The sequence below is a fragment of the Gopherus flavomarginatus genome, chromosome 17, assembly GCF_025201925.1.
Source record: "Gopherus flavomarginatus isolate rGopFla2 chromosome 17, rGopFla2.mat.asm, whole genome shotgun sequence".
NCBI lineage: Eukaryota > Metazoa > Chordata > Testudines > Testudinidae > Gopherus > Gopherus flavomarginatus.
In genome coordinates, this window is record NC_066633.1 from 20,872,202 (window position 1) to 20,888,818 (window position 16,617).

Genomic DNA, 16,617 nt, shown 5'->3' on the forward strand with positions numbered 1-16,617 from the left:
GGCCACTCGTCTGTGGGAATTCTTCATAGCCCACTCGATCCATCTGGTGGCGTCGTTTCTTCCAGGGGTCCAGAACACCTTAGCAGACCACCTCAGCAGATCATTCCAGGCTCACAAGTGGTCAGTTCACCTGGACATCCATCATCCACTCTGTCTCCCTGAAGTGGGGCTTTCCCCTGATAGACCTATTCACCTCTCACAAGAATCAGAAATGCCAGGTGTTCTGCTCTCTCCAAGGGTGCTCTCTGGGTTCCCTGTCAGACGCCTTCCTAATACAGTGGAAGGAGCACCTGTTCTACGCCTTTCCTCCATTATCACTAGTCCACAGGGTCCTAATCAAGCTGCACAGGGACAGAGCCCGTCTGATTCTGGTTGCCCCGGCATGGCCCAGACAGTCCTGGTATTCCACTCTCCTAGAGCTGTCGGTGGACACCCCGATTCCACTCCTGCTGTGGCCAGACCTGATCACTCAGGATCACGATTGACTCTGTCATCCCGACATGCAGTCTCTCTACCTCACAAGGTGGATGCTGCATGGCTAACTCAGTCTGAGCTGTGCTGTTCTCACTCAGGCCAGCGGATCCTTTGGGGTATCAGAAAGCTGTCTACCAGGTTCACATACTTAGCCAAGTGGAAGTGGTTTTCCTGCTGGTGCGCCTGGAATCATACAACCCCCCCCCCCCACAGGCGTCAGTACCTGTCATGTTGCACTACCTCCTGTCTTTAAAGCAGCAGCGCTTGGCAATATCTTCCATCAGGGTGCACCTGGCAGCTATTTCGGCTTTCCACCCAGGCGAAAATGGGCACTTGGTCTTCTCCAATCCCATGGTCAGCAGCTTTCTCAAGAGGTTGGAGCACCAGTTCCCACGAATTCGACAACTGGTCCCTATGTGGGAACTTAACCTGGTCCTATCCAGATTCATGAGTGCCCTGTTTGAGCCGATGGCCACCTGATCGCTCCTGTACCTTTCCTGGAAGACAGCCTTCCTCATAGCTATCACCTCGGCAAAGCATGTGTCTGAGCTCAGGGCACTCATATCAGAACCACCATATACAGTGTTCCATAAGGACAAGGTACAGCTGCGACCCACCCGGCCTTCCTCTCTAAGGTGGTCTCCACCTTCCATGTCAACCAGAACATATTCCTCCCTGTCTTCTACCCAAGGCCACATGCCTCTCGATGGGAGCAACAGCTGCACTCCCTGGACGTTCACAGGGCCCTGGCCTTCTACATCGAGTAAATAAAACCCTTCAGGAAAACGTCACAGCTGTTTGTTGCTGTGGCAAACCTAATGAAGGGTCTTCCGGTCTCCTCCCAGCACATCTCGTCCTGGATCACATCATGCATCCATGTGTGCTATGACTTGGCTGGTGTCCCATCTACGCACCTTACTGCCCACTCCACGCGGGCTCAGGCTTCATCCTCTGCTTTCCTTGGCGCATGTGCCCATTCAGGAGATACATAGGGCAGTGACTTGGTCATCGGTACCTACCTTTGCTGCCCACTACACGATAGTCCAGCAGTCCAGGGGTGATGCTGCATTTGGTTCAGCGGTCCTTCACTCCGTGACATCTCACTCCAACCCCACCGCCTAGGTAAGGCTGGGGAATCACCTAACTGGAATGGATATGAGCAAGCACTCAAAGAAGAAAAGACGGTTACTCACCTTTGTAACTGTTCTTCAAGATGTGTTGCTCATATCCATTCCAAACCCACCCTCCTTCCTCACTGTCGGAGTAGCCGACAAGAAGGAACTGAGGGGGCGCTGGGTCAGCTGGGGCATATATCCGGTGCCATAAAGGTGCCACTCCAGGGGGCACCTCAGCTGACCCACCGAGTGTTGCTAGGTTAAAAATCTTCTGACGATCATGCACATGGCACATGCACATGTAATTGGAATGGACGTGAGCAACACATCTCAAAGAATAACAGTTAGAAAAGGTGAGTAACCGTCTTTCCCTCACTGATAAAGCGTGCAGGTGACACAAAAATTGAGTGATTGGTAAATAATGAAGAGGACAAGTCACTGATTCAGAGTGATCTGGATAACTAGGTGATCTGGGTGCAAGCCAATAATGTGTGTTTTGTTTTAATATGACTAAATGTAAGGTCATACATCTAGGAACAAAGAAATGAGGGATCATAGAATCTCAGGAGTGGAAGGGATGCCAGGAGGTCATCTAGTCCAACCCCCTGCTCAAAGCAGGACCAGTTCCCAGACAGATTTTTGCCCCAGATAACCCACTTAAGAACGGAACTCACAACCCTGGGTTTAGCAGGCCAATGCTCAAACCACTGAGCTGTCCCTCCCCTCCAGCTAGATAAAAAGGCACACCTTATTTCCAGTCTAAATTGACGTGAGCATAATTAACCATTGGAACAATCTACCAAGAGTTGTGGTAGATTTTCCATGACTGACCATTTTGAAATCGAGACTGGATGTTTTTCTAAAAGCTCTGCTCTAGGGATTATCTTTGAGCAGGTCTCTGGCCTGCGTTATACAGGAGGTCAGACTAGGTGATCATAATGGTCCCTTCTGGCCTTGGAATCTATGAATCCAATCAGCAATAGACACTCTGCACCTCTCACCTTGCAACGAATCACAATCTTCCTCAGATTGATTGGGATTATATCTTCAGAAATGTATATCACCCTTTACATACGTTTCAAAATGAGAACCCTGAAACACTGGCTGGCAAGGAACTGATGATCACATGCGGGCAGCATGTATCAAAAGTTTCTCATTCCAAAGAAGATGCTACTGTCTCCAGATTGTTGGTTTTAACCTCCCAGCATCCTCAGAAGCATAGCTCCAGCTATAAAAATGACCACAGACAGACCCAGCAGAGGCTGGAAAGCTCACTGCAATAGTATGGCAGCATGGAGGACTGGAATCTCCCATACAGGAACTTACATCTCAACCTCTGACAGCAATTAATTGGGCATTAAAAACATTTCTACCTTATTGCCAGCAGAGAGATTCCATATTATCAAGGACACCACCACAGCAGTGATTTACATAAACAAACGGGAAGGTGCCTTTGGCACAAAACTGCGCAGGGAGTGAATAGCTCTGTGGGAGTGGCACCTTCTCCTCAATATGTATCCAACGGCCTTGCATCTAGCAGGGAAAGACAACAACCTAGCAGACCAATTAAGTGGAAAATGATGGACACTCATGAATGGGTCACTGAAAACACTGGTACCAGAAGTGATCCTCGCATGGTGGGGCCATCCAGACAAGGGCCTTTTCAAAGCTAAACAGTAGGCGAATGCTGAAAATTGTGCTTGAAAACAGGGTGGTACAGTCATTCCATCTTGAATCCATTCCTCACAGCCTGGAGCCAAAGGCCCTTTTATACCTTCCCTTCTTTTCCACTCATATGGAAGGTCATAAGGATGGAAAAGCAGGACAAGACCAAAATGATTTAAATTGCACCAGCATGAGCCAGTTGTCAATGGTTCCCTGACCTGCTTCACCTCTCAGCAGGGCGCTGTCAATCTCTCCTTGTCTCCCCAGATCTACTGACTCAGCAACACAGTGGAGCTTAGTATCCCGACCTGGTCTCCCTTCACCTCACTGCTTGGGCAAATAGGACTTTGACCCACTTGGAACTACTTTGTTCAACTGATGTTCAAAAGTTTTAGTTCATTCTAGGAAAAAAACCTCATCTCAGAAGTGATACAGTTTAAAATGGAAAAGAGTAATGCTTTGGGCAAACACCAGTCCAATCCATATTGGAGTATTTGCTGCAGCTTAAACTCTGAGGCCTCTCACTATTCTTGTTAAGGTTCATTTCTCAACAATATCAGCCTCTGTGCTACTGCTGACAAAAGATCAGTGTTTGCCCATGAAAGTTAAAAAAAAAAGTTCCAAGAATTCTGAACCATATCTACCCTCCTATCAAAAGTCCTACACCTTCGTGGGATCTTAATTTGGTTCTTCTTCGAGTGATTGCTCATATGCATTCCAGTTAGGTGTGCGCGCGCCGCGTGCACGTTCGTCGGAGAAACTTTTACCCTAGCAACCTAGTCGGGTCGGCTGGGCGCCCCCTGGAGTGGCGCCGCCATGGCGCCCAATATATATCCCAGCCGACCCGGCCACCCTTCAGTTCCTTCTTACCGCCCGTGTCGGTCATTGGAACTGTGGAGCGCGGCTTCGCTGACCTCCACACTCCCTAGCAGCTCATTTAGCTTTCGTTGTACATAGTTAGTTATTGTATATAGATAGTTTATAGTTATCAATAGTCAGTAATTTAGTGTTGTTAGTTTAGTTTTTAGTGGTAGCAAGGGGATAGGGGTACCTCCCCCTCCCCCACACGGGGAGCCGGAGCCCATGCCCGGCTCATCCGGTTTCAAGCCCTGTTCGGCTTGTCACAAACCTATGCCTGTGGGAGACCCTCATGACTCCTGCTTAAAATGCCTAGGGGAGTCGCACTTAACTGCTAAGTGCTCAATCTGCAAGTCCTTTAAACCAAGGACCAAAAAGGAGCGGGACATCAGATTAAGACAGCTCCTAATGGAAGCGGCCTTGACACCTTCGCCCTCGGCTCAGAGCGCAAGCAAGCCGGTGAGCAAGGGCACCGCGGCACCGAGTACCTCCTCCAAGAAGGCGGCACCGAAACCGGGCCAGAGCCGCTCCACCTCCCCGAGACCGAAGGCGGCGAAGGCACAAATCGTCTCGCCATCAGCCGCCCCGCAGCCAGACCCTGCACAGAAGGCGGATTGCCCGGCACCGATACCAGCCGCGGCACCGCCCAAACCGGTGCCGTCGACTCCGGCCCCGCGAGGTCCGTCGAGTCCGGCACCTGGCAGCTCCCCGGTGCATACAGTGGTAGAGCTCTCCACACCTACTACCCCGGAGACATTTGCCGCGATGAGAGAGCTGATCGCCATTACGGAGGCACCCATGCCCTTACCCCTGGCACCGCCGGTGCGGGTCCTGTGTTCTATGGGCAAGCCGACCCTGACCAGACCAGCTTCGGTCAGTGTAACAGACCGGCACCGCTCCAGGTCGCGGTCCGGCAGACGCTCAGCTTCAAGACGCCGTTCAGCCTCACGGCGTCGGTCCCGATCCCGATCCCGGTGCCGATCGGGCTCCCGGCACCGATCACCTCGACGGCGATCACCTAGGCACCGGTCGAGCTCTCGGCACCGATCACCCCGGTACCGCTCACGCTCCCGGCACCGGTCAGGCTCCCAGCACCGGTCGACGTCACGTGCGTCAACTTCGTACTCCCGGCACCGCTCCAGCTCACGGCACCGCAGGGAGCACCGTGCCTACAGAAGCAGATCCAGACAACGGCACTCGCGATCCCGGTCGACCTCCCGGCACCGAGCCGGTCGCAGGTCCCGGTCTCGCTCTCCCCACCGATACCAGCACCGGTCGCCAGTATCCAGAGGTGTGAGGTCGGTCGGCACCTCGGCACCGACCTTTGCAGCACCACCGTGGCCATCAAGAGGCACGTCGGCATCCTCCCATGCTGGTAGCTATTACGAACCCGAAGTACCGCTGGGCAAGTTTCAAGACCCACACACAGAGGACACGAGTGCCCAACAGTGGGGTTTCTGGACACCATGGGCTTACCAACAGACCCAGGGTGCCCCCCTACCTCAGCCACGTCCCACTACTGCAGAGCATCGGGTGCCAGAGGCCACTGTTTCCCGACCTCCCGTGATTGAGTCGGACAAACAGCCGCGTCCAGACTAACCGGGCTGTCACGAGCAGGAACCAGAGGAACAACGAGACGCCGCACAGGACGACCACATCCCCGGAGTCTCCTCCTCCTCCTCGCCGGACGAGGCAGTGGCCGGGACTTCAACATCGGGTCCTCCACCAATAGATCTCAGGGCCCACCAGGACCTCCTCCGTAGGGTGGCCCTTAATATCAACCTCCCCGTGGAGGAAGTCTCAGAGGTTCAGGACCCGGTGGTGAGCATCCTATCGGCAGATGCCCCTACCCGAGTAGCTCTGCCGTTTATACGGACTATTCAGTCTACCACCGAAAACCTGTGGCAGTCACCAGCCTCCATTCCGCCGACAGCTAAAGGGGTGGAGAGGAAGTACATGGTACCCTCTCGGGGGTACGAGTACCTGTATGTACACCCTCCCCCCTCCTCCCTCGTGGCCCAGTCAGTCAACGACAGGGAACGACATGGACAACAGGCACCGGCCCCCAAGTCCAAAGAGGCTAAGCGCATGGACCTCATGGGTCGCAAGGTCTACTCAGCGGGGGCCTTGCAACTCCGTGTGGCCAACCAGCAGGCCCTTCTAGGACGTTATAACCACAACATATGGGTGGAGGTGGGTAAGTTCGCAGAACTGCTACCCCAGGACTCACGCCCAGAATTCAACGCATTCCTGGAGGAAGGTAAGAAGGTGGCCAGGACTGCCCTCCAGGCCTCCCTCGATGCAGCTGATTCGGCAGCCAGAACCATTGCGTCCGGAATAACCATGCTGCGCATCTCATGGCTTCAAGCCTCCACACTACCTCCAGAACTGCAATACACTATCCAAGACCTACCCTTTGACGGGAAAGGGTTGTTCTCGGACAAGACGGACTCAAAATTGCAAAACCTAAAAGACAATCGGGTCATTATTCGCTCACTGGGGATGCATACCCCGTCCACCCAGCGTAGACCCTTCAGGCCCCAAGCACGGCGCCCATACTTCCCACCCCGTCAGAGGCAAGACCTCAATAGACGGCGTGGACGCGGGGGACGCAGACGCCAACCCAGCTCACAGGGAAGCCAGAACCAAGGGCCTTCCAAGTCACAACCGGGCCCCAAGTCCGGTTTTTGAAGGTGCGCCCGGGGACGGCTTATCAGTCTCAGTTCAGGATTCTTTCCCTACCTTCTACAACCGCCTCTCCCACTTCCTCCCGGCGTGGTCTCAATTAACGTCAGACCGTTGGGTACTACGCACAGTGAAGCATGGATACCATCTCCAATTTGCTTCTTCACCCCCTTCCCGCCCCCCTTCCCAGTCCCTCTTCAGGGACCCCTCTCACGAGCAAACCCTCCTACAGGAAGTTCGTTCCCTCCTGGAGGCGGGGGCCATAGAGGAAGTGCCTCTAGCCGAGAGAGGCAAGGGATTCTACTCCCGATATTTCCTGATTCCCAAATCCAAGGGAGGTCTCAGACCCATCCTAGACCTTCGGGGCCTCAACAAGTGGATGCTCAAGTTGAAGTTCCGTATGATCTCCCTGGGAACCATTATCCCATCCCTGGATCCTGGAGACTGGTACGCCGCCCTCGACATGAAAGACGCGTACTTCCATATTGCCATCTTCCCACCGCACAGGAAGTACCTCCGCTTCACGGTCACACATCAGCACTTTCAATTCACAGTTCTACCCTTCGGTCTCTCGACAGCCCCGAGGGTGTTCACCAAGTGCATGGCCGTCGTAGCTGCCTACCTCCGTCGGCGGAAAATCCACGTCTTTCCGTACCTAGACGACTGGCTCCTGAAAGGTTCCTCCCAGTCGCAGGTACGACGACATGTAGAGGCCGCCACGGACCTCTTTTCCCGACTGGGACTGCTTGTCAATACCGAGAAGTCCAGCCTGGTTCCAACACAGAGGTTGGACTTCATAGGTGCGACCCTGGACTCGATTCAGGCCAGGGCCTTCTTACCTCAACCCCGCTTCCAGGCGATCGGTGCGATCATCCGGAGCTTGCAAGCATCCCCTCTCACCTCGGCTCGAGTATGCCTCACACTCCTCGGTCATATGGCCGCTTGCACTTACGTGACAAAGCATGCCAGACTCAGAATGAGGCCCCTCCAAACGTGGCTTCATTCAGTATACCGACCGAGCAGAGACCACCCGGATGTGTTAGTGACGGTGCCCCCCGACCCTCTTCGCTCCCTCGACTGGTGGCTGACCCCATCGTTGGTATGCGCGGGGATGCCATTCCATCCGCAACAGCCATCGGTAACTCTAACAACCGATGCGTCATCCCTGGGGTGGGGAGCTCACTTAGAAAACCTTCGCACCCAGGGCCTATGGTCGTCCCACGAGCTGTCACTCCACATAAATGTCCGGGAGCTAAGAGCAGTTCACCTTGCCTGCCAGGCATTTCTCAGTCACCTGCAAGGCCGTTGTGTTTCCGTACTCACGGACAACACAACGGCCATGTATTATATCAACAAACAGGGGGGAACCTGGTCGTCTCCCCTTTGCCAAGAGGCCATTCGACTCTGGGACTTCTGTATAGCCCACTCGATAGACTTAGTGGCATCCTTTCTCCCAGGGGTCGAGAACACGCTGGCGGACAACCTCAGCCGATCCTTCCTCTGCCACGAATGGTCGATCAGACCGGACGTCATCCATTCCATCTTCCAGAGGTGGGGATTTCCCCGCATAGACCTCTTCGCAACCAGTTCCAACAGGAAGTGCCAGGAGTTTTGCTCCTTTCAAGGTCTCTCCCCGGGGTCGATCACGGATGCTTTTCTCCTGCCGTGGACCCGCCATCTCCTGTATGCCTTCCCTCCGTTCCCCCTGGTACAAAAGGTCCTGTTGAAGCTGCGCAGAGACAAGGCGCACCTGATCCTGATCGCACCTGCGTGGCCCAGACAGCACTGGTTCACCGCCTTGCTGGACCTATCTGTGGCCCCCCCAATTCACCTTCCTCTCCATCCAGACCTGATTACCCAGGATCATGGCAAGCTTCACCACCCGGACCTGCGAGCCCTGCATCTCACGGCGTGGCTCCTGCATGGCTGAGCTCGGCGGAGCTCAGCTGCTCTGCACCGGTCCAGCATATACTTCTTAACAGCAGAAAGCCCTCCACTCGCTCTACGTACAGGGCCAAGTGGAAGCGTTTCTCTTGCTGGTGCGCTTCTCAAGGGGTGAACCCTACACAGTCCCCAGTTTCCATAATCCTCGACTACCTCTGGTACCTTAAGCAGCAAGACCTGGCAACTTCCTCCTTAAAGGTGCACTTGGCGGCCATTTCAGCCTTCCGGCCAGGCGAAGGTGGCCGCTCCATATTCTCTCATCCCTTAGTCACCAGATTTCTTAAAGGACTGGAGCGACTATACCCCCCTGTACGCCGCCCTGCCCCTACTTGGGACCTCAACTTAGTCCTGAACAGGCTCATGCTCCCACCATTCGAGCCACTGGCGACGTGCTCGCTCACACACCTATCATGGAAGACGGCTTTCCTGGTGGCCATAACATCGGCCAGACGGGTCTCAGAGCTGAAAGCTCTCACAGTGGACCCACCCTACACCGTCTTCCATAAAGACAAAGTACATCTACGACCCCACCCGACGTTCCTCCCAAAGGTGGTGTCCGCCTTCCATACAAACCAGGACATCTTCCTCCCCGTCTTCTTTCCGAAACCACACTCTTCTCGGCGGGAGCAACAACTACACTCCTTGGATGTACTTAGAGCGCTTGCTTTCTACATCGAGAGGACCAAGGGGTTTCGGAAGTCCCCTCAGCTGTTCGTGGCGATCGCAGAACGCATGAGAGGGCAACCTATATCCTCTCAGAGGATCTCCTCCTGGGTAACTGCTTGCATCCGCGCATGCTACGACTTAGCTCGTGTCCCCTCTGGCCATCTCACAGCACACTCCACAAGAGCCCAGGCGACATCGGCGGCCTTCCTGGCGCACGTGCCTATACAGGAGATATGTCGTGCGGCGACCTGGTCATCGGTACACACTTTCACCGATCACTATGCGTTAGTCAGACAATCTAGAGATGATGCGGCCTTTGGCGTAGCAGTTTTAAATACCGCCACATCTCGCTCCGACCCCACCGCCTAGGTAAGGCTTGGGAATCACCTAACTGGAATGCATATGAGCAATCACTCGAAGAAGAAAAGACGGTTACTTACCTTTGTAACTGTTGTTCTTCGAGATGTGTTGCTCATATCCATTCCAAACCCACCCTCTTTCCCCACTGTCGGAGTAGCCGGCAAGAAGGAACTGAAGGGTGGCCGGGTCGGCTGGGATATATATTGGGCGCCATGGCGGCGCCACTCCAGGGGGCGCCCAGCCGACCCGACTGGGTTGCTAGGGTAAAAGTTTCTCCGACGAACGTGCATGCGGCGCACGCACACCTAACTGGAATGGATGTGAGCAACACATCTCGAAGAACAACAGTTACAAAGGTAAGTAACCGTCTTTTCTCACACAGCTAATGAAGCATCTATATGAGCAATGGGAAAATGTTCTTTATTCTATTTATCAATTAAAATAGCATTTTTCGGAGCAGTTACATCTGCAACAAGAGTAAGCCAAGTAGTTGTACTCAGAACAGAACCATGCTTTACAATTTTCCATAAGGACAAAGCAGCACATCCCCAGTTTCTCCCAAAGGTGGCCATGAATTTTCACATCAGTCAATCTATACATTTTACCTCTGTTTTTTCCCAAACTTTGTTCATGCAAGGCAAGGTAAACGCCATATATTAGATTTAAAAGGAGCTTTAGCTGATTATTTAGAAAGGTCTGAAGAATTCAGGCATTCTCCAAATGTCTTTATCTTGTACTCTGACAACAAAAATGAGCAGACCATGTCTTTCCAACCATTACCCAGATGGCTTAAGCACTGTGTAGAAGAGGTTTACATTTAACTCCTGTCCATCTCCATCAAGGGATAAGGTCCCACCCTACCAAAGCCAAGGCAGATTCAATGGCATGCCTACGACACATACCAATTACAGAAATTCAGAAAGTCGTCAAACAGAGCTTCAGACACATTTAAAAAAAACATTGCTCTCTGGACCTAGGGTTCAGCTCTGCTCTTCAATTTGGCAGAGCAGTCATTTAATCTTTTCTTAAGACTCCTTGTCCTACCTTCCTTAGCGGGACTACTGTTTGGCAATCTATCCCATGCATGGGAATATGTGGAGGCCATTTACTTGTAACCAGAGTTCTTTGAGATGGACTCTGCAAATTAACTCTCCCTCAACCACCTTCTCCTCTTCCTCAGAGGTCTACTTACAACATGGACCTGAGGAGTTAGTGATGGAAGCGCAGAGATGGGCAGATGCCGGGTGCCCTTTTATAGCCTCACTCTCAAAACATTCAAGAACAATGAGTGGGAGAAGCAAGAGGGGGCATGCGAGCGCTCCAGTGGGCATTACTATGTAGGAGTCCCTCTTCAGAGCTGCATCAGCTGATGCATCCCACAAGTGGGCATATGCAGAGGCCACTCAAAGTAACCTTCAAGTAAGTAACCTTTGTTCATTGTGCAGCGAGTGCTCAGATTCTGTTCAACCTGGGCTTGAGAAAAGGAAGGAGACATAGTCAGAGGTGGATTCATCAATCCACCAATTTTAAGGCCAGAAGGGACCATTGTGATCATCTGGTCTGCTGGCGTAGCACAGGCGGAAAATTGCACTGAGTGATTTAGCGTATTTTATGTCTTGTACTTTGAATGTATCAACTCTGACGGCGGTATCTTTCTTAAAGACAAAAATTAAAACTGGGTTAACCTTTCCCCTCTGAATTAGAGACAGACTAAAACCAGAATCTTCTATCTGACCTCACCCTTGTACCTGCAATTGGACTTTTGGGATCAGCTCCAAACTTGGGTGTTGCAACACCTAACCCCTAGGTGCCTGGCCATCCAGTGGAATTCCCATCCCCAACCTTAGGGCCCAGGCTCCTCATATGATGCCTGGGGACAGTTAGGCACCTACGGGAAGGATCGTCAGAAGACAGCAAACTGGGAAGGGAGCTGCCAAAGCTATCCAGGAGTGAAATGCAGAGGAAAGGGATGGAGCTTAGATCCAGATCTTCGACAATAATTAGGTGCTTAACTCCCCCCATTGACAGACTTTAGGTGCCTGACTAACAGACCAAGATAGATCCCTCCTTCTGCTCAGGATCTTCAGCTGTGAACTCTCTCTCCTGGAGTGAGGCACCAAAGCGAGGTCAACCACTTAATCAGCCCATGCCCTCACAGCAGCTGAAACCCTGAGTTTTCTAACCCAAACCCAAGTGTGTGAGACAGACGACCCAACAGCCTAGTGGACAGGGCACTCATCCAGAGCCTGGAAGTCTTCTATTCAAATCCTGGCTCTTCCTGATTTGGAACAGGGACTTAAGCCCACCTCCCAGGTGAGTGCTCCAACCACCACACTGTTGGGTGTTTGGGGGTGGGAATCCATCCCACTTGGTATAAGTAATTAGCTATTAATTGGAGCAGGGACTTCAGCCTGGATCTCCCACATCCTAGCTAGTGCCCTGATCACCAGCTTATAGAGTCAGTCTGTCTTTGCCAGGGATTATATTTAATAACTATTTCAACAGGAGAAATTCAAAGAAGCTTATCCCAGGAGAACCAATAGCTATGGTATTCACTAGGGACATGGGAGACAGAGCACGGATTTGAAGTTGGGTCTCCCTTAAACCTCGCTGAAAGGGGGTTCCAAAGGAGGATGGAGCTCAGCTGTTCTCAGTGGTGGCAGATGACAGAACAAGAAGCAATGGTCTCATGTTGCAGTGGGGGAGGTCTAGGTTGGATATTAGGAAAAACTATTTCACTAGGAGGGCGCTGGAATGCGTTCCCTAGGGAGGCGGTCGAATCTCCATCCTTAAAGATTTTTAAGGCCCTGCTTGCCAAACCTGGCTGGGATGATTTAGTTGGTGTTGGTCCTGCTTTGAGCAAGGGGTTAGACTAGATGACCTCCTGAGATCCCTTCCAACCCTCATATTCTATGATTCTATGATTATCCCAGGTGAATTCCTTAATTACCTGGATGGATGCACACACACACAAAATGCATGCTCTGAGGGCTTAGTTTTGTGCTGGTATCAGGTCTTAGGTGTGCACACCTACCAGATAAGGCCCCACAGGTGAGATGGGGGCAGTGTGAGCACCCTGCTTCAGGGCCATCAGGGCAAGAGCTCTGAATAGCTCATGAGCTCTGGGGTGGTCTCTGGACTTAGGGGTTCTACATATGCCCACCATGAAAATTTAGTTAACTACAGTTAGGCAGCAAGTGAGCAGCTGGTTTGAGAATGTCATTGGCACTTAAATGTTGAACATAGGTGCCTGAAGGGACAGATAGGCACCTAAGTAACTTTCTGAATTTGGGCCTTTGTGATTGGGCAAAAAAGGAATTTGGATTGTAATCAAAACTCAACCAATGAGGAGTTGCTAAACCAAATCAGGCATCAATATATCTGTTTAACCCAGCTGGCCTTGCGCCACTCATCCAGCCTCTGTGTCTTGGTTTTCTCCATCTGTGAAATGTGGATAATGATTCACATCTTTGTAATGGAGTGGAAGCCACTGGCAAATCTCTTTAAGATTTTCAGAGGGAAAAGAGGACGAGGAGAACATTCATTTGCAGTGAAATGGTTGAGTAACTGCATGGGCTGATCCTGTATGTGGTCTTGTTCACTCCTACCTGAAATGGCTTTCCGTTGGATCAGGTTTGGGACATCCAGCTTTGGGAGCTGATTGTATCTGCTTAGATCCACTGTCTCGGTCACTGTATCCAAAGGCACTCCCTCAATCCTAACAGGCTGAAAACCAAAGTAAAACAAGTGCCAATGAAATCTTCTTCCTCTCTTGGGTCTCTGATGTTCCCAGCATTGCCAGAGCCCACAAATCACATCTCCTGTCTGTTTTTATGCCTTTACTGTACTGTAACACCTGGGACTAATCTGAGACCCTCTTGTGCAGTCACTAATACGGCAGATCAGCTGGCTCGCCATGGCAAATTTTCAAGGGTTCAACTGAGAATAATGGGAGCTGTTAAGTGCCGAAATCTTTTGAAAATCGGTCCTATAAACTAGTGCTTAGAGCAAGGGACAAGGATGCAGGACTCCTTGGATCTGCCTCCAACACTGCTACTGACTTGCTTGGGGAAAATCACCTAATCTCTGCCTTCAGTAGATTTGCACAAGCATGACTGATTATAATCTGGTAAGGAATCCTTCTCACACATAGCAAGGAACAGACTACAGCCTACTCTCCCCTAGCTGGGTTAGTGCCACAGGGTTAAAAGGAATAAAACACAGTAAAATCTTGGTTCTGTCAGTAAAATCAGCAGATCTGATTAGACACACAGAGGACACGTTGACACAGCAACTGCCCCCCTCCCCCCGGGGCAGCACGTCTCAGAACCCTGGTCAATTAACTTGGGCTCATGCTACAGGGCTAAAAATAGACGTCCGGGCTTTGAGATTCTCTCCTCTCACCCAATCTCCTTTTAGCCCCATAGCATGAACCTGGGAGGCTGTCAGCTGACTCACCACTCCAGGAGTCACTGCCATGGGGGGGTTGTTGCTGTGTAGACATACCCACTGCAAACCAATCTGCTGACTCAGACGGTGTCCTTGCCAGTAATAAGAGTGGAGCTGCACTTCAGTAAATTACTCTGTTTCTGTTTGCTCATGTGACTGGCCCGATTAGCTCCAATGGGGTGAGAGTAGAGAGACTTTTTTTTTGAAAAAGGAATAAAAGACAACCAACCAACCAACCAAAAACCCACCAGAAAAACAGTAAATGGTTCAAAAACCAAAATCCAGGCATGGAAAACTCCTCCTTCGTACCCACGTAGCAGTTCTGCTCAGGAGTTCCCCTCATGCTCATGCACCTACACACTGCTGGTATCCGAAAATTCCACTATGGCCAGTGGTTGCAAAGCATCAAGGTTTCCTTATGGCCATGTACAGAGCTGGAGAGTGCCAATATACTACTAAAACCCATCCCTTTCACCTTCCCCCCGTGTCTAAATCATTGTGCAAAATCAGGAGCACCAGAAGCTCCCTAGAAGTGAGGGGGCCACCAATGCCTGGACTGTGGGCCCCATCCTACTCCTCCCTCAAGGCCCTTCCCCTCCTCCTATGCCCTGCCCCCACTCCGCCTCTTCCCCCTGAGTCACTTTTAAAAATGATGGGGCCCAGATCCCTCCCTGTTCCAACACCCTTGGCATAGATTCATAGATTTCAGTATGATGATGCAGTCTGAGCTCCTGTCTAACACAGGCCAGAAACCTTCCCCTAAATGATCAAGTCACTTCTTAGCCTTCTCTTGGCTAAACTAAATAGATTGATTAAATATTCATTGGGATGGAGAGAGAGTAAAAATGACTCTCCAGGTGCATGACCTAAGCACTAAGCTGTAAAGTGGGTGGACCCTTGAATTCTGGTTCTGGCTCCCATGAAGATTTAGTTATGGAAAGTGGAACAACTTCAACAGGAGAGAGTGAACGAGAGCACCCTCCTGAGTATGCAATGGCTTGGTGGTTAGGACACTCCCCAGGGAGGTGGCAGACCTGGGTTCAGATCCCTGCTCCAAATTAGACAGACTAGGGATTTGAACCCAGGACTGCTGTTTCACAGTGAATGCCCTGACCCATTGGTTATAATGGGGGCTTTCCCATGCTTTGTAAGAAAGAACTGACCTGGCTTAGGTGCCTAACGCCAGGAACGGGCTCTCAGCTGAGAATTCTGACCAGGAGGGAGGTGCCTAAATACACCTGTGGATCTGTCCCCTCCTCCCCCAGGTACTGTAGTGACGAGCATGGCGTATGCAGTTGAACAGAAATAAGGCATACATTTTTCACAGTGAGGGTAATTAACTGTTGGATCCACTCACCAAGGGTCATGGTGGATTCTCCATCACTGACACTTGCTAAATCAAGATTGGATGTTTTTCTAAAAGATCTGCTCTAGCACAACCAAAAGTTGTTGATGCAGGAATCACAGGGGGAGGTTCTGCGCTCTGTGTCATGCAAGAGGTCAGCATTCCAGCATTAAGATCTGTGAACTTATGCACTGGGTAGATTCTCCCTCTTCCAGGCCAGTAGGAAGTTCTTGGTGATGCCACAATAGCAGGGAGATCTCTCCCATGCTCATGTACATTTGCAGTGTGGCAGAGTGAACTCATCACCATCCATCCCTGCACATCTCTGTGCAGCAGCACTGCATACCCCTTTCTGTGCTCACATACCTGAACAGTGTAAGAACAGCAGAGAGGACTCTCTTTGTGTCCACATACCTGGGTAGAGAAAACTTCCACCATGTTTACACAACTGTGTGCTGTAGGTCTGGCAGGGAACTCTCATAATCCCCATGTGCTCACACGCCTGGAGAGTACAAGAATGGTAAGGACTTCTCCATGACCCACATCACTCCCTGTGGAGAGCCAGTGTAACAGAGCAAACCTCCTCCACGCTATCTCTGCAGGAGATGTGTGGCACAGAGCTCTCTCTCATCCACGCCCACATACCTGTTTGGTTCCACGGAGGCAGGGAGAGCTCCTCCATCCCTGCCCACATGCCAGTGCCACATCAGGATGGCACGGTCCATGATTCTTTTGCTGCCCACATGCCAGTGCAATGTCAGGATAGCAGGGTGCCTTCCTCTTCTCCTGCTCAGATGCCAGATGCATGCCAGTAGGGGAGGAGGAACTCTTCCATCCATGCCCACATGCCAATCTAATGCCCGGATGGCAGGGGATATATTTTCTCTGCTCACGTAGCTGCGTAGAGTCACCAGTGTCTGAGTCCACCCACGACTGTTGCACCTGTGCTGGCAGTAGCATTAGCAGTGGGGCTCTTGATGTGGTGGCAGGTGTTGGATAATATGGTCCAAACTGGGCATTTTGGTAGGGAATGAACCCTGTAAAACAGAGCAAGCC

At 51.6% G+C, this 16,617-nt stretch overlaps 1 protein-coding gene across 1 annotated transcript in view; it reads right to left on the bottom strand.

Moving 5' to 3' along the window:
• The window catches only part of FAM166A (family with sequence similarity 166 member A), an 84,262-nt gene that overhangs the window by 46,856 nt on the left and 20,789 nt on the right, over positions 1-16,617 (bottom strand). The window contains 2 exon segments of the mRNA XM_050926393.1: positions 13,376-13,493; positions 16,207-16,598. Coding sequence (XP_050782350.1) covers positions 13,376-13,493; positions 16,207-16,598 — 510 coding nt within the window.